The sequence below is a fragment of the Primulina tabacum genome, chromosome 12 (genome assembly GCF_025594145.1).
Source record: "Primulina tabacum isolate GXHZ01 chromosome 12, ASM2559414v2, whole genome shotgun sequence".
NCBI classification, from domain to species: Eukaryota; Viridiplantae; Streptophyta; class Magnoliopsida; order Lamiales; family Gesneriaceae; genus Primulina; species Primulina tabacum.
Window position 1 is genome coordinate 2,602,496 of NC_134561.1, and position 17,087 is coordinate 2,619,582.

A 17,087-nucleotide genomic window follows, 5' to 3' on the forward strand; every position below is an offset into this window, starting at 1 on the left:
CTCGTACTAAACTTGTTTAAACATGACAATTTTGAAACTTGACCGTTTCATCATGCTTAACGTTTTTTTATAACTTTGGTGAAAATATATTTAAGATTAAAAAAATTCAATTCCACCTAAGCTCGTTTGTACTTGTAGTTCAGAGCGAAAAAAATATGCTATTCATATTGAAAAAACCTTTGTAAAAGTGAAAAAGTACAACAAAAATACATCAAACGACAAAGGCCAAAGAATGCCAAAGTAAACAAAGAGACAATACAAAACAATTTTCTGTTACAACTGATCATAATTCTTTTCATGAGAACCTACCACAAATCGCATGTCGAAGATCTTGTCGATATATACAACATATGGAGAAGATCCGATCAGTACAACAGAATATGAAGCACACAGAAGAGGACTCCAGCATAATGTGACGTCATAGCACGCCGGTTACATAATAGTTGGGAGTTCAATTACAGAAACCAAAAATCCTCATCAGAGAAAAGGGTGAGGGGACCAACAGAAATGGTCGTCAAGTATACTCAACAAGTCACAATAGACCGACAAGTTCACGGATGAAATGTTTTCATCTCATTACAAAGATAATGGAAGAAGCATCCTCCGCTTCCTCTTTCGAGCCAGTTTTATTTGCTTTGTAATTTTCATGCATAAGATTAATAGCAGTGTAAGCACAAAATAAAATGACAGCAAGCCTCAAATGCTTGAAATATAAGGAAACTGCCGAGAAAACTAGGAATGCTAAAATCACGAGTTCCCATAAAACAAAGATGGCAACATCGACCCTGCAATCATAAAGGAGAAAAAAAGCCACACATTAAAAGGAAAGTTGGAATAGACAATTTAGTAGAAGTAAATAAGCAATCACTTGGTGTATAAATAGAAATGCAATAAATTTACAAAGCCAACAACTCAAATGTCCATCTGGTCAGTTTTAAAAAAATTGTTTATCTGGTCGTCATGTGACTTTTGAATGGAAACAATCCATCTCACCAAAGTTACAAGGAAACAATTATAACATACTGCGACAACCAATTCTTGAAAATTCATCACAAAATTTGACTGGCACTACAATTTTTTCTTACAGCATGTCTATAATAGATATGACTAAAAATACAGACTTCCATAGAAAAATGAGACACGTAGAACTCCAGGATCATTTTATAAAAACTCTAGTATACGATAGAAAAATTTAGCTAAATCATGTTATAACCAAAGAGAATATTGTGTATCCACGCCCAAAATCTGTTTCGTTAGAAAAGTAGTGATTCTCAAATACACTATGAAAATAAAGGAGGGTGTCAAAAAATCAATAATCCGTGCTGTGTGTGAATAGCAAACTACTTGGACGAGCATGCAATTCAAATAATAGAATATTTCAACATCAAATAAGTTGATAAGATAAAATAGTTTCGTCAATCATAATTTTATAAATCATTTCATAGTAATTGAAAAAACGAGTTAGGAGTGATCCCTGCACTTGGTGACACCCCAAGACCCAATGGTTAGTTGACATACACTTGGGAAACGCTCAGCCAAGGAGATGCTTCGTTTTGTGCTAGAAAATATCAAATCACGTCGTGAAAATACTACAAAAATAAAACAAAAAGCATTTAACTTTGACAAACCCATGTCATTACTGAAAATTTTCTCCCCACCCAATCCACAACAAGACTAGTTAACTAGGCTCTCTGATGAGCCTAGAAGATCTAAAAGTGAGCTCAAGAGGAACCCAAAGTACTTAATTAAAGAAGGAAGACTCACGAGTCACGAATTGTTAGTGGCTTATGAATAAACCGATAAGTATTTGTTTTACTTTGAATAAGTCTTGTTAATTGTTGTTGATAGCCGTTAGTGGCCTTAGTTTTAGGAATTGGTCGTTTTTTTTCTTTTGTATTTGAACTCCTCTGGAAGAGCAGAAAAGGGAAAGCTTTTCAATAAACAAATTATTTTCTTTGAAGTTTAGTTCTCACCATGAGCAGAATTACATTTTAGCACCATTATTTAGTCTTTGGTGGAGACCTATCAATTGGTATCAGAGCTGGTTCATATGGGCAGCAATAAAGAGAGGATCGAGAAGTTGGAGGCTGGGCTTGGAGGGCTCCAAGACAGATTCAGTAAAATGGAGATCGGCATTACGACCAAGCTTCACTAGATGGAGGATTCTATCCATAAAATAACTGAGGCACTACTCTCCAACAAGGAGACATCCAACAACTTCAACAATTGAAATAGTCATTTTTAATCCAATAGAGAATAATCATGCGATTGGAGGACGACCACGATTTTCATCATAGTTAGCTAAATTGGTGTCTCCGCGATTCTCCGGAAATTATCCAACGGAATGATTCACAAAAGCAATTCTTTTGAATTTCAAGGTACTACCGAGACACAAAATGTGGCATTGGCCTCATTCCACCTTTAAGGCGAGGCTAATCAATGGTTACGTAAATCCTTTCAAGAACAAGATACGGAAGTGACATAGACTATCTTTCACCACAAACTATGGGTGCGGTTTGGTCCAACTGGATGCGAAGACTTTGATGAAGCACTATCGAGAGTCAAACAAATTGGCTCTTTATGTGTGTATCATAGTGAGTATAATAGGGAATTCAATAGACTGGGAATCGAGTGTAGGGTTGGACACCAAAGGCATTGGTTAGAACATTCATGGGAGGCCTTAAAATGACATAGCTAATGGCATTTGGATGTTCAAACCAAAATCTTTAAAAGAAGCCATATTAGTCTTTCCCGGATGAGAAATGACCAGCTAGTTCGCCAAAGAAAAGACACGAGTCCCTTCAATAAATCCACGGCGAATTTCTCTTCTCCAACAAAAGCCAGGCTGCTTCGCCTATCAAAATGCTCACTTGAGATGAGATGCGAAAAAGAAGAGCACAAGGACTATGCTTTGATTGTGATGAGAAACTCACGCCTGGTCATAGGTGTAAAGGGCCTCAACTTCTGTTGCTAGAAGGCAGTAACAAAGCTTCCGACGACGAAGAGATAGTCATCAGTGTGAACCCGGATGACAAGGTTCATGTCAATGGAGCAGGGATTGATGAGCCAAGAAGATCCAAAAGAGTGCCCAAGAGGAACCCAAAGTACTTTAATTAATGAATGAAAACTCAAGAGCTGTTAGTGGCTTATGAATAAATCAATAAAGTATTCTTTTTACTTTGAATAAGTCTTGTTGATTGTCGTTGATAGCCGTTAGTGGCCTTAGTTCTAAAATTTGATGTTATTTCTCTTTCCTATTTAAACTCCTCTGCAAGAGCAGAAAGGAGCAAGCTTTTCAATAAAAAAAATATGTTCTTTGAGGTTTAATTCTCACCCTGAGCATAATTATATGCTATCACCATCATTTAGGTTTTTGGTTGGGACCTATCACTCTCTCGATTCCTCAACCACAACAGCACTAAAGCTTTTTCTAAGGTGAAAAAAAATCAGTTTATGCTGAAATTCTAAGTGCATCCACTGAGGATTACAAGTTCAAGGCTTATGAGCATCCAATGTAGTTAACAAAAAAAAACGAAATAATAAGCAACACTTTCAAATGGATAATATATTCTGAGATGTTCAAACCACAATCCGGTATTATCAAAATTCAATATAGATAATAGAAAAAAAATCACCCTAACATCCTTAAATTATTCAGTTAGAAGTTACCAAATGTGCGAGACCTCAAGGTAATAAATTGCAGCAAACATCCATAAACACACGCAAGATATATGTGATATAAACTACAAAATGATCTCTCGTAAAAATTTCTAAAAACTGTCAAATTCAAATTGGAAATAAACAATTGAAATGGTAAGCATTGAAAAATAAAAATGAAAAAAAATATATAAATACCTAGAAGAGATGACTTTGGAGGTCGAGGAGAAAAACGAGACAGAAGCCCAGTCATATTTGGATCGAATCTGATACTCTCTCAGCTGCTCCGCCAGTTTGGACCGCGTTATCATCCTCCTTATCTCCACGCACCACCGTCACTCCGCCCTTCCCCTTTTTCTATTCCTCCTTACTCTATTCAATTAAGTTAAATCACGACGAAATACTGCTCGCGGAGGTGTGCGCCGGCGTAAGAAAGCCTGATGACGGCGGCGGCAATTTTGACGTCCATTTTTTTTGTTGTTGTTATTATTATATTATATATTTATATTATATTTGTTAAATACAAACAATTTGAATAAATTTTTTTTAAAAAAATTGATAATTATCTGCAAAAATTAACGATAAACACACATGTGAAGTGTGTTTATTTTTTAGGCAAAAACTTGTGTGAGACGGTCTCACGAATCGTATTTTATGAGACGGATCTTTTATTTGGGTCATCCATGAAAAAATATTATTTTTTATGCTAAGAGTATTACTTTTATTGTGAATATCGGTAGGTTGACTCGTCTCACAGAAAAAGATTCATGACCCCGTCTCACAAGAGACATACTTTTTTATTCGGAATTTAAACGAAATTTGACAAATCAATTTGGATAGAAAATTAACAATAAATAATCTCAAACATCATAGTTCTGGTCGTTTTCAATAAATATCTATATGTTTTTTAAGCGATAATTATTTCTATTTAGATGAGAAATTAGAAAGAGATGCAATAATTTAATTTTGGATAGAAATTTGAATAAGAAATGTAAGGATATTTAATTTAATTTGTGATATAATTTTTAAAATTATGTAGAATTAATATCACAAAAACTAATATAAGTTTACTTTTTTATTATAAAATATAGTTTGGATATATATTTTCTTTACGCTTAGCATTCTATGAATATAGTTATTGACATTTTAATTTCGCTCTTTCTACTTATGAGTTTTGTTTTGGTTTTTTTTTTTTTTTTTTTTTTCCATTTTGTGGAGTTAATTTCTTCGTTTTTGTTGCTAACCTGGATAATCATATAAAGTTTGCAAAAAAATTCAGATTTCACATTTGACACGCTCTCGTATGTAATATGTATATGCTTAAGTTTTATGTACAAACAAATATATAATATCAATAATTATAAAATGAGTAGGTCTCTTATGAGACGGTCTCACGAATCTTTATCTGCAATACGAGTCAACTCTACTTATATTCACAATAAAAGTAATACTTTTTCATGGATGACCAAAATACGAGATCCGTCTAACAAAATACGACCCGTGAGAGCGTCTCACACTAGTTTTTGACTTATAAAATAAGTATTCTACAAATTAGTTGGATATCTATATACCTAAATCTTGTAAAATTAACACTATGGAGTTCATCTACTCGTGCTAAAAAAAATAAAATAATCAAACCTTAATTTTCTATTACTAACATTTTTTATTATTATTATTAAAATATGAAAAAATATTGAATTACCTTTGATTAGTGGGGATTTATGCTCTAATTATGTAAGAAGGACGGAAATGAAATACTATAAAACTATGAGGACCAATTTAAAAATAAAATCAGTGTAGGGACTGATTAATTTACACCGAAATCGTGTTTCTCAATTCACCGAGATCTCTCTAGATTCGTTCTGAAGTATGACGATTCTAAGCTTCCCTTTGCGCTTATTTGCATTTTAGCCTCGCCGACTGCCTTTTTCGCTCTTCCTTCCGAAGCATATATTCGGCTTCAAATTCCCTGAAACTGCGGACGTATCGACTATCCTCAATCGTGTTTTCGACTAATTTAAGGTTCGATTTCATGGATTTCTCATGTAACTATTATTGAGTTGTTGATTTTTTTTCCCCTTGAAATCCGTTATAATTGCAAACCCTAGGGGCAGATTCAAATGATTTTCTGCCTGTGAACTGATTGTTTCCTTTTGTTGCCATAGGATGAATTTTACCTTGCTGTAAAATCAGAATGTGTGTTTTTGTTGACTCCTGTTGCTTGAATGCCTTCTTTAGCTTGTGTTTTGGCATTGAAATTGATTGTGAAAATCCCTGTTTCTTTGGTTTAGTTAACTTGATATTTGAATTATTTTACGAATAAGGTATGCTAGCGGTACATTTAACTGTTTTGGATTTGGATAGGTTTGTGCAGTTTTTAATCGCCTTCTTTTTATATTTTTGTAAAATTTGTCTTTGTAAGAAAATTTGGAAATGATAAGAACTTGTTAGTTTGTATTAATGCACTGCAGTTGGATCGGGGTTCTTGTATTTTTTTTGGTGCCTCCGGGTGCTTTTACATTGGCAGATTAGCTTGTTTATTAGTTTTCATTATTTGATCGTATAATTCGTAAATGGAGGAAAGATAAAGATAGAAGAGGAAACACTACGAAGAAGAAGAAGAAAAAGAGCAGTCTGATCGCTACGTTGATGCCGGAACTTTGAATAAATGAAGATGATATATAAATTACACTTTTTTAATGGGTTGATGAGAGGATGTTGTATACTTTCCTTCGGTGTTTTGTCAAAGACAGTGTCCTGGAACTTATCAGTTATCACTATGGCATAGTTTCCCTTAGTTGCAAGATTGATTAATCTCAATAGATGAATGTAGAGATTACTGGGTCTCTGGTTTTTCCCTCCCTCTTAATGGTAATTTATCTTCTACACCTGAAAAGGTCCTGAGCATTTCATATGAATAGATGTGCTTTGTGAAATCTTTTCAAATTTGTTGGTTTCCTTCTTTCCCTGTCCTTTTTGATTTGGTTGTTGGGGGGTTGTGGCCAGGATGTCCTGCCTTACACTACCAATTTTTTTGCACAGAAAATACTCTCTCTATCCTTATTGATGACTTTTGCCAACTTTTCCTCTTTTGGTTTCCACGGCACAACTGAATTCCTTGGATTTTTAAAGTGACTGACTTTGGTTTACGTTCCATACCAGTGTGATAGTTGACAGAACACACTTTTTGTGACAGATTCTTGAGGTTCTTGTCAGTTGAAAAATCATTTACCCTGGAGAAAAAGCAAACGAGTTTCCCATTTTGCAGTTTTTTTATATGTTTAATTTAATGGATCTGGGATTTCATTGGCTTACTGTTTTATTCTTGATATTTCACATTCTTATGGCAGTCTTGCATGTTATTTATCTCGAATGTGTGGTATTGATTGGATTGTAGGTACACCTTGCTCTTCATATTACATGGCAGATCAGCAGCTGCATGAGGGATCAAGTACGAGCAACGTCTCTGGCGGAAATTCTGAATCAATTGTTGAGCTCAATATTAAGACGTTGGATTCACAGATTTACAGCTTTGAAGTGGATAAGAATGTGAATTCTTGTTATATCTTGTCTCGGTTTTTTAGCTACGCAACTTTCTAAAAAAGAAAGAAAGAAAAATCAATCTATGCTAGGCGTTTCTTGTGGCCTATCCTTTCCCTGCAATCTTTATGTTCTAAGATGCGTTTCTCTGTATAGACATTTTGAATTTGTTTCTACAAACGGAAAAGAACTTGACACTTCTGCATCAGAGACCAGAGCTTGTTAATGGATTTTACTCGAAACGTCTTCATTTTTTTTAGATACATGAATTTTTCGTTAGTTCATGGTTACCTCGTAGAAATTAAATACAAATATAAATGATGTACTTTGGAGGTTTATAAAATGCAAATATAAACAAAGCACTTTGGAAATTGTATGAAATACAAATGTATATAATGCACTTTGGAGGATCTATATTTTAAAATGATTTTTGTTTTTTCTCTTTCTTTTTCTTGTTAAGTATGTTCATATTGTTATTACACGAAGCCTTTTGTCTTGTCTATTAACTTTTTCTTAATTGTCGTCTAACAACTTGTAGTTGTACTTGATCTCAGATAGGAATATTAGCGTTCAAGGAGAAAATAGCAGGTCAAAGTGGTGTCCCTGTTGCGCAGCAACGGCTCATTTTTAGGGGCAAAGTCTTGAAGGATGGTCACCTTCTTTCTGAATACAGTATCCTGTGGGTTGTGACATTATTTCCTTTGTCTAGTGGAACTTTAAATTTGTTATGGGCAAATGATATCTAGGAAGGGCTTGATTGTGACTTTACTTTATCTTTCCATTTATTATATCTTTGTGGCGCCATCCATAACAATGTAATAGATGTTGAAAATGGGGATACCTTACATCTGGTTGAAAGGCAGCCACAGCCTTCTCTTGGATCTGGCACTGGAGAGGCAACACCAAGTAATGTCGGTAGCAGAGGTAGTAACAAGAGTTCATTGTTAATAAGTTTGACCTGTTCTATATGTGGCTAGGTATAGTCTTTTTTTTTTTCCAGTTTCCATCTCTGTTTCATTTTGTGGTTTGCAGGACAGGATTCTGCTGCTGGTGGATCACGCGGTCGTATTGGGCAAATCGCTCATAGTGTAGTATTAGGGACTGTAAATGTTGGGGATTCTGGGGAAGCTGTTGTACCAGATATAAGTCAGGTCCGTCGTTTGGTTTTGCTTGAATGCTACATACATTATTTTGTTAAAATTTAAGTTAAACCATGTAAGTTTATCATCTTTTATCTCAAATTTTTCTCTTGCATATTCTATAGGTCATTGGGGCAGTGTTGAATTCAATCGGAATAGGCAACCTTGCATCAGGAATGCAACCTAATGTCCAGGTAGTAGGTCTTTTGCTTTGCTGCAGAGTTGTGTGTGTACCAAATACTGAATTTGCTTGATGAGAGTATTGTTGTTCCACTTCTAGGAATTTTTTTTTAGATTTGTCATATGATGGTAGCTGTGTGGTCCCTATCGCTGTGCATTCTCAAAATAGAGTAAATGTAATCTACTTGAACTTTTCTGTTTCTGACATCTCCAGCCATATGTACGTATGAGTTTATTGCCTTACATTTGTTGTTGGCAAGTGAAATTTTTCACATTCAGAGTACTTTAATAAGTGTTGAATCTTTTCTTTTATTCAGTTTTGATTTTTGTCTCTCATTTCTTGTTACTGAATTTTATGTGTGTTAATAAATATCTCGAGTCAAAGCATTGTATTTTCAGATTCTTAGATGAGAGAAGTAATGGACAGCAACATATGATTTTCCTTGAGCCAAGACACACTGCTGGCTTTTGGTTGGAATTTCTCGACGAGAAATTTTGTAGCTACGTTTTTTAAAGTAACTGTGCTAAGGATTTTTTTTAAGGTGATTTGATGTTTTGTTATTTGATGGCGTTTCATGTAGACGAACAAAGCTTGTCCAATTCTAACCTGGACCTTTCTGTTAATTCGGACCGCATCCTGACTTCCCCAGCCGTTACTATCCAATCAATACTCACCTTTCTTTTGGATAAAACTGAATTGCCTTCTATGTTGTGAAACTGTAATGTTTGTGTTGCACCTTTGTCGGGGATGATCATTTTCACTTTTGCTGACAGTATGTATTTCAATTTTTTACAATTTACGATGGCTGATATGATGTATTCATTCTTACTGGCTGTGGTTCAAATTTATACAAGGTTTTGTGATGTGTATTATGGATTTAGATTGGATATAATATCTGTCTGCCTGTCTTAAAATGATAATATTGAAGATTGAATACCAAGGAAAGAAAGCTATCCAATCATTTGTTTGTCCAATGTTATGGTAAATGTTATACAATCCACTCTTAATAACATGGATGTTTGTTTAAAAGGAAAATGGAATGTCAATTTGATTAGCTATTTGAATTGATGCCATTGTTTTTGCTTCCTGTTTCCCGTTGTGTCGATTTTTTCTATCCTTTGAGTTCCTAAACATTTAGCGAGCTAACGGCATTCATTTCTTAGGTTCAGGCATCGCAAGGACATGAAACAGAAGGATCACAGGCTAATGGTGGAAGTCAAAGTCGGGGTGGGAATCAGTCTGTCCCTTGGCAATCCATGAACGGCCATTCCAATGCTGTGCCAATTCCATTAGGGGCTATGATTGCAGTTCCATCACTTAACATGGTAGAAAAAGATTGTTTTTTTGCCTAAGCTTTCTATAAGTTTTACTCTGTGTTAATCAATTATTTTGTTGGGTTTTCGGTTTTCCACACTAGCCAATTCCCGATTCACTGAATACTCTTACCGAATATATGAACCGAATGGGACTGGCTTTATCTCAAAATGGTAATAGTTTATAATTTTATTATTATGTGTTCTCTTGAAATTTCACTTACTAATACTTCTGTCTCTTAATTTAGCTGATCAACACAACCAATCTTCTGCTGCTACCAGTGATTTACCCACCATCGAATTACCTACAAATGCTCGTGGTGTGCCCACTGTTGAGGCCCTGAGCATTGTTCTACGACATGCCCAACGTCTTCTTAATGACCATGCTGTTGCAGCATTAGCTGTATGTACCCTAATGAGATTGTACTCTACTGTATCTTGACTATGTTTTTCTTGTAAGTTGATTTGTTGATTATTGTAAGGCTTATTCTTTACCGAAAGGCGTTCTTAAGTTTTCCTTCCTTACTTTTATGCTACACGTGATAGAACTTTCTTAAAGCCTCATGTCCTGGGTTCAGTTTCTCCAATGCTTTTGGATAGTATTTCTCTTTTTTTCCTTTCCTGCAGCTTATTAAACTGGATAAATGTACAAGGCAAGGGAAAACTTACAAATTAATACTTTTGATTTCGGTGTGCTTTACCGGATTACACAGAGCACCTCTATCCTGTCAAACTCTTTATGTCAAGCAGTCACTCCCCTCTAAATCCTGGGTATCCTACTTGACGACTATATTACTTGGTTAAAAAATGTTACCCCTGTCCACAGTTTTACAAACTTCTACATATGGCTTTAGATGAGGAATTCCTTGGTTTGCAACTGTTCTGGATGTTTAGTTACACCTATCAGGTCTTCTTAATATTTGCTAGCCTTATATGCAGTGAAAAAACAGTTTTGACCTTCTTACAAAGAAATTATTTCCCATGTAGTCTTACATTACTTTCTGAGTACTTTTTTAATCTGCCGCAACATTGTAGCGTTCTGCTGGGCGCGTAGAACAAGAGGGGGCATCCTCAGATCCTACAGTGAGAGGGCAAATTCAGACAGAACTAATGCGGTTAGGTGTTGCTATGCAACACTTGGGTTCACTTTTTCTAGAATTGGGAAGGACAATTTTGACTCTTCGCATGGGACAATCTGAGGTATGTCCTGTTCCCTGATCTCAACAGCTGGACATTTTTTGATGGTTAACCATCATCGATCTTCCTGTGCTCACGCAGGCTGAATCTTTTGTAAATGCTGGGCCTGCTGTTTATATATCTCCCTCAGGACCAAATCCAATCATGGTTCAGGTTTGTGATTTGAACAGTCTTGTTCACAATTTTAATTTGTAGCTCACATGTTCCATAAAATGTTACTTATTTTCCAGAACATGCATCTGTGCTGGAGAATGTTCTGTTGTCAAACTAGATTAATCAGGCTTGGTACTTAACTTGAATAAAATTTTAAAATGTTTATATGATTCTAATTCCATGGAATTTTTTTTCCCATTCTTTGACATTTTTCGCATTATTCTATACAAGAAAGTACAGGATACTGAAATCTTCCTGAATATTATTTTGGGTAAAAAATAATTTTGTAAAGCAGAAACTTCCTATTTATAGGTGCTACTTTCCGTGGAATTTTTTGTTTTATTCTATTTCATCATGTCTTTTGTTGGTATTTGATTATTAATGCAAGCAGATGGGATCTTATGTTCATTTGCAGCCATTTCCTCTTCAAACCAGCCCCCTTTTTGGTGGCCCGACCAGCGTTGCTTCAAACCCAGTGGCCATGGGTCCAGTTGGAGTTGGTAACGCTCCAAGGAATGTAAATATTCATATTCATACTGGTACGGGGCGTTTAAGATATATATTGTATCAATCATTTTTTGTTGGGATGAAACACTTACATTTTTGATAATTCACTCATCATCAGGAGCATCACTGGTGCCTATGGTTTCTCCAGATAACAGAGAAGGTTCACAAGGAGAACGTGCTAGTGGATCAGATTCTGGTCCAGCACGCATCCTGTCTGGGCTGAATGTCGGTGCAACTACTGTTCCTTCGCTACCTGCTGTGGTTCCGGGTACTGGTCCCATACAAATTGGTGTAGGTGTTTCGCAGCCTCCTGAGTCTAATTCTGCGGTTGTAGCTGAAATAAATGCTCAAGTAAGAAATTTAGTTGCTAACATGCGCAGCCAGATCCATGCCCCTTTAGGTGAGCATTCCTTTTGGTGCCAATACATTATTCTGTAATATGTGATGTACTCTGAAATCTTTTGTATTTGATGGGGGTCAATCAGATGGTTTGAGCGGTCAAAGACAACCTGTTGATTCTGGTGCTAGAAATGATGATATGGCTGGTAGGGGAGTTGGTGATGCTGGTCAAACTTTGCCCCATGAGATGAGTGATCAGAAGGTTGGTCTATCTTGGGGAATGGGAAAGATTAGTTTTTTTCATTCCAAGGATGATGTGCTGATCTTTTTTGAATTGTCAGGCACAACCTGAATTCCACCAGCCCCATACTACGGAGTTGCTAAGCTCCAATGATGAGCCTTCCACCAGCGCTAAGGAGAGCTCCCATAACCTGTCTTGTACATCAGAACATGCTGAAAACCTTGAGGGTCCTACAAGATCCAATCATGGCAATGATAATATTGTTGGTTCTGCAGGTGTTCCCCTTGGATTGGGTCTGGGAGGTCTCCAGCCTAAGGTACTTTTTGGCCATTTTGATAACGTTTTTGGTATTGTTGGGGGGCGGGTCATATTTAGAATGGTTTTGCATATGTATAATCCGAATCTCTGTGTGACTTGCTGGTTGAAGACTCTGGACAATTTGTCACAAGGTTTTTCTCATTGTCGTGCATTACATTCTTAGGAAATTATGCACTACTTTATGTTACCTATCTACAAATCCTTGGTTGATTTATTTAAATATTATTATCTGTTGATTTTTTCATAATGGTATTTGGTTCCCCATCATCATTTAGTTATTATGGCACAATGGATAATAGTCGATTGATCGCAGCAATATATACTTTATTCAACGTCACTGTCTTTGTGGGGCATGTGTAATATATTTTTCGTTGCGTTGTGCTTGTATCTGATGATTACATTGTATAAATGAGTTGTAGAGGCGAGATAGGCAAAGGGGGCAAGCAAAGAACAGTACTAGTGCAACTGCTTCTGATCAGAACCAGCAATCAAGAGCAGTTGGACAACAGGTTTTGCAATCTCTGGCTTCACTTCCAACTAGGAGAAACGAGAACATTTCTGCACCTGGGCAATCGCCTGACCTTTCCAGGGGGGTCATTGGTAGTGTGTCTACAGCAAGAGAAAGTGCTGATGGCCCAGTTGATGTAGCCAACGCAATGTCTGAGGTTCTTCAAAGCCCTGCGTTAGACGGGCTATTGGCTGGAGTGTCACGACAAACTGGGATTGGTTCCCCTGATATGATGAGAAATATGTTACAGCAGTTCACTCAAAATCCTGCTATGAGGAATACAATGAATCATATTGCTCAACAGATTGACAGCCACGATCTCGGAAACATGTTTTCTGGTATGGGTGGAGGACAAGGTGGTGGGATTGATTTGGCAAGTATGATGCAACAAATGATGCCTATTGTTTCTCAAGCACTTGGAGGCGTTTCATCTGCATCTCAGCGGAGCTTTGTCACAGAACCGGCTTTATCGGAGAGTAGGTCGAGAAGGGATGTGACACCCGATAGAATCAATACTCAGGTTTGAATCAAAATGATCTAGACTATCATCTGATTTTTATGTCAAAACTTGGAAAAGTTAAGAGGACACATTTTCTGAAACTAGTTAATTATCCGCCCAACTTGCATTCCAATTAAAGTATGTCATTTACCTTCAAACCTTTTTATGTGTTTGGAATTATTGTAGTTTTAATTCCCTAGACTTGATTATAATTTTTCTTTTTGAAGTTATTGCTCGTTGTGGCCTTGGTAAAATATAAAAATAGTGAAAATGTGATTTCTTGGAGAGATTCTTTCATTCCGGTAGTTGATTTTGGAAATTCTTTTGACTGACAAGGTATATATTTCTTAAATTTTATCCGCAGATCGATATCCAACAAGTAGTTCAGACACTTGAAAACCCGAGTTCTCCTGAAGAAATTTTCCGCTCTCTGGCTGGTACTGCTGTGGGCGTTTTTGGTGATACTACTGCTGGTGAAAATATTATAAACGAGATCTGCAGTCAAGAAGGGCTTGTGCAGGTTAGCCAACTGTCTCTTACTATTTAGGACAACTATTAGTCTATTTATTTTACATACTTCTGAGACATGTAAATGTGTATGCCTGAAACCGCCAAATGAAATAGAAAAGAATCAATTGATATTTCGCCCTCATATGTGTCCTCGAATAATTTCAACGCTAGATATTTTGATTTACGATCGCTCTCTTCCTGGTGATACTTCACAGGAGTTTGTTGAGATGCTCCACCGTGATGTTTCTGGGAGACTTGAGGATGACAAGTGATTGTTCGGACACAGGTTTTTTTGGGGTGGTTATTTCGACATACGGTGTGCTGCTTGGTACTTTAAAAAGGTTGGTTTTCCTGGATTTCTTATGGCTTTGTCCTTGATTCTTGCATTTTAGTGTGCTATGTGATTGGAAAACAGAATGTTTGTAAAATTCATATTTGAATCTAGCTCTACAGATATACTACTGACTCAAATTTTGGAAATTGGCTCCCATAACTTTACTGCTGCATTTGATTGTTGGAAATGAAAAAGTTGAAATTTATTTGTGTTTTTTTTGTAATTTTTAATGTTATTCTAAAATGATAAAAGACTAGTTTTCCGAGAGTGGATGAAGTCCAATCCACCACTTGACTGAAATACGAAAATCACCACAAAAAGTTCATAAAAGTACAAAGAAATTGCTCCAAAATGCTATCGTGATATCGAGCATTTAAAATTACTAGTTTTTGCTTAAATTCGTTTTTGTTAATATAATATTTCTTTTATTTTATTTTTTTATCGATAAATAAAATCGTATTACACGATTAAAAAAAAAAAGATACAAGCAACTGGGGTACTCCCCTCGCCCGCTGTCTCTCTCAATTTTTGGCTCAATATTCGACGGGTTGGAAAAGTTGATATTTTTTTAACAAGATATCCTTCAAATCTGATATTAGTATACTTAAAAAAAAAGTTGTCAAATATTTGATAAAATTATTATTGCATGACTTAAAAAATTGAGTATATTTTTTATCACCAAATAATATAATAAAAAAATACCCAACCCTTATATCTATTTTTTTTTATTAAATATGAGTGAATATATTTTTAAAAAAATACTAAATCTTCCAAAATTTTCCTAACAAATTAGGAGATACTGGTACATCGCATAGTAACATTATTTGACGTAAAAAAAAATTTTTGTTTGTTAAACGAAATAAAAAATAGTTTTTTAATAATATATTTGTATATTAGAAGTGATTGGGATAATTTTAAAAACCAAAGTATAAATAAAAAATAAATTAATATATTATTGAAATACTGGTATCAACACTTTAAAAATCTAGGTACTAATGCCAGGAGATATTGTGTTCAAGTGTTGCAGGAGACGAAAGAAACCACTTCCAGGGGTGAGTGAGATATTCCATGAGTGACGGTGCTAGCTCATGTTGGACCATCTTAACGACCTATGACCAGTAGTGGTGCATGAGTATAGACCGATGCTCATGTTGGTTCAGCCTAATGGTCCATAATCATTACAAACAATTAAGAGATGGGTAAAGCCATTTTGTGAAGAGAGAGGGCAACACTACTACGGAGTCTCTCGCCGCATTAGTTGCCCCATAGATAAAGGAAGTTGCTGAAGTCCCTACAATAGTTCTTAGGAGACCCGATTACCTACTTTTGTCGGCACTAAAGGGGAGAGAGTCCTTAGAATAGCTACAACGCTTGTGGGTTGATTTGGTCTCTCCTGTGTCTTTAAAGTGACTTTTCTCAAGCCCGTAGCCTGCTCAATAGCCCTATTGAACACAAAAAATTGTCAAAAGCCTCACCTCTCGCATTCGTTCGAATAATAAAAAATTACTAAAATGATCAGCTTCGACTAGACGTGGACGCTAGCTTCCCGGAATTGAATGATCGATGTGAGGTTGGGGAAGTTATTGCAACCATGTTCCTAACCCAAGCTCAATAGTTATTGGAGAACTCCTAGTGTAATGTCCCGAAAATCGAAAAGTCCACGTGTACCACATGCATGCAAATTATTAAATTTCTTTGGTATTTTATTAAATTTTTTTTAAAGCATAAAATGCATGTTTATTTTATTAATTTGTGTTTAATTATTTTTATGCATTTTATGAATATTTATTTAATGGTAGGATTTAATTCATGAAATTTTAAATGTTCATGCATTAAAGATTTTTAAGTTTCATTTCATGTTCGAACGAGGAACGGAGACCGGAGAATTTTCAAGATAATTATTTTTATTACACGATTAATTTTTATTAATTAATATAATATGTTTTAAAGGTATTTTTCAAGAATTGAGATTTATTGGGTATTTTTACCCGCATGATTTTAATTTTTTAACTATACGTAAATTTTATCGAATCGGGGAAATTTTTGAGGGTTCGGCTATTATTTTAAAAATCTTTCCAAAACGAAATATCTGTCGGGATTGTGTTTGGATTTAATGAGCCTATTTTTAAGTTTATTGGGCTTAAAACCATTTTTATTTTAATTGAGGCTCATTAGTGGACATTTTAATTAACCTAAACTACAATTAAATTAAACCTAAACCTACCCTACACCAATTATTATACCATCAACCGACACTCCCTTTCATTACCACCTTGCCCTCTTGTTTCAGCATTTAATCCCCCAGCTAAGGTCTCGGATCTTGCTTGTCTTGGAATAAAGAAATTCCTCCGGCTTTCGGCTCGATTTCCTCCCGCATTTGCATCATTCAGGCACGCATTGTATCTATTTTTTTCTGCATCACACATGTTATATATTGCTGTTAAGTGTGCATATCGTGTAGGAAACTCTCGATCCATCAGGGAGCAAGAAAGGATTGTCGGTTTTGTTTCTTACCATGCATTCTTTGATTTTTGAACTCACGTTTTTTCTGGTTTTGGATGCAAGGGGCTGCGATCTTGAAAGTTTAGGAACTGCTAGTGGTGTCAATGGGTTGGTTTGGGGCTCGGTTTTGTTGCTGAACGCAGCAAGGA

The 17,087-nt window shown here is 35.7% G+C and overlaps 2 protein-coding genes across 4 annotated transcripts; one reads left to right on the forward strand and one right to left on the reverse strand.

Moving 5' to 3' along the window:
• Positions 1–256: 256 nt before the first annotated feature.
• LOC142521445 (uncharacterized) lies at positions 257–4,155 on the reverse strand. The gene is given in 3 exon segments (XM_075624650.1): positions 257–672; positions 674–785; positions 3,856–4,155. Coding segments are annotated over 3 exon segments (321 nt in total). The 5' UTR covers positions 3,969–4,155; the 3' UTR covers positions 257–576.
• A 1,366-nt stretch (positions 4,156–5,521) lies between these two features.
• LOC142520120 (uncharacterized) lies at positions 5,522–14,647 on the forward strand. 3 transcript variants are annotated; one of them, XM_075623099.1, is made up of 18 exons: positions 5,522–5,679; positions 7,055–7,206; positions 7,752–7,869; positions 8,020–8,121; positions 8,230–8,348; positions 8,462–8,530; positions 9,681–9,842; positions 9,935–10,004; positions 10,079–10,233; positions 10,866–11,030; positions 11,109–11,180; positions 11,596–11,719; positions 11,806–12,087; positions 12,173–12,288; positions 12,368–12,583; positions 13,005–13,613; positions 13,957–14,112; positions 14,318–14,647. In XM_075623099.1, the coding sequence occupies exons 2-18, from the start codon at positions 7,078–7,080 to the stop codon at positions 14,372–14,374; spliced, it is 2,721 nt and encodes a 906-aa protein (XP_075479214.1). In that variant the 5' UTR covers positions 5,522–5,679; positions 7,055–7,077; the 3' UTR covers positions 14,375–14,647. The 3 variants fall into 3 exon arrangements, with proteins under 3 accessions (XP_075479214.1, XP_075479216.1, XP_075479215.1); XM_075623101.1 differs by having other exon boundaries at positions 12,242–12,288; XM_075623100.1 differs by having other exon boundaries at positions 9,687–9,842.
• Positions 14,648–17,087: the final 2,440 nt, after the last annotated feature.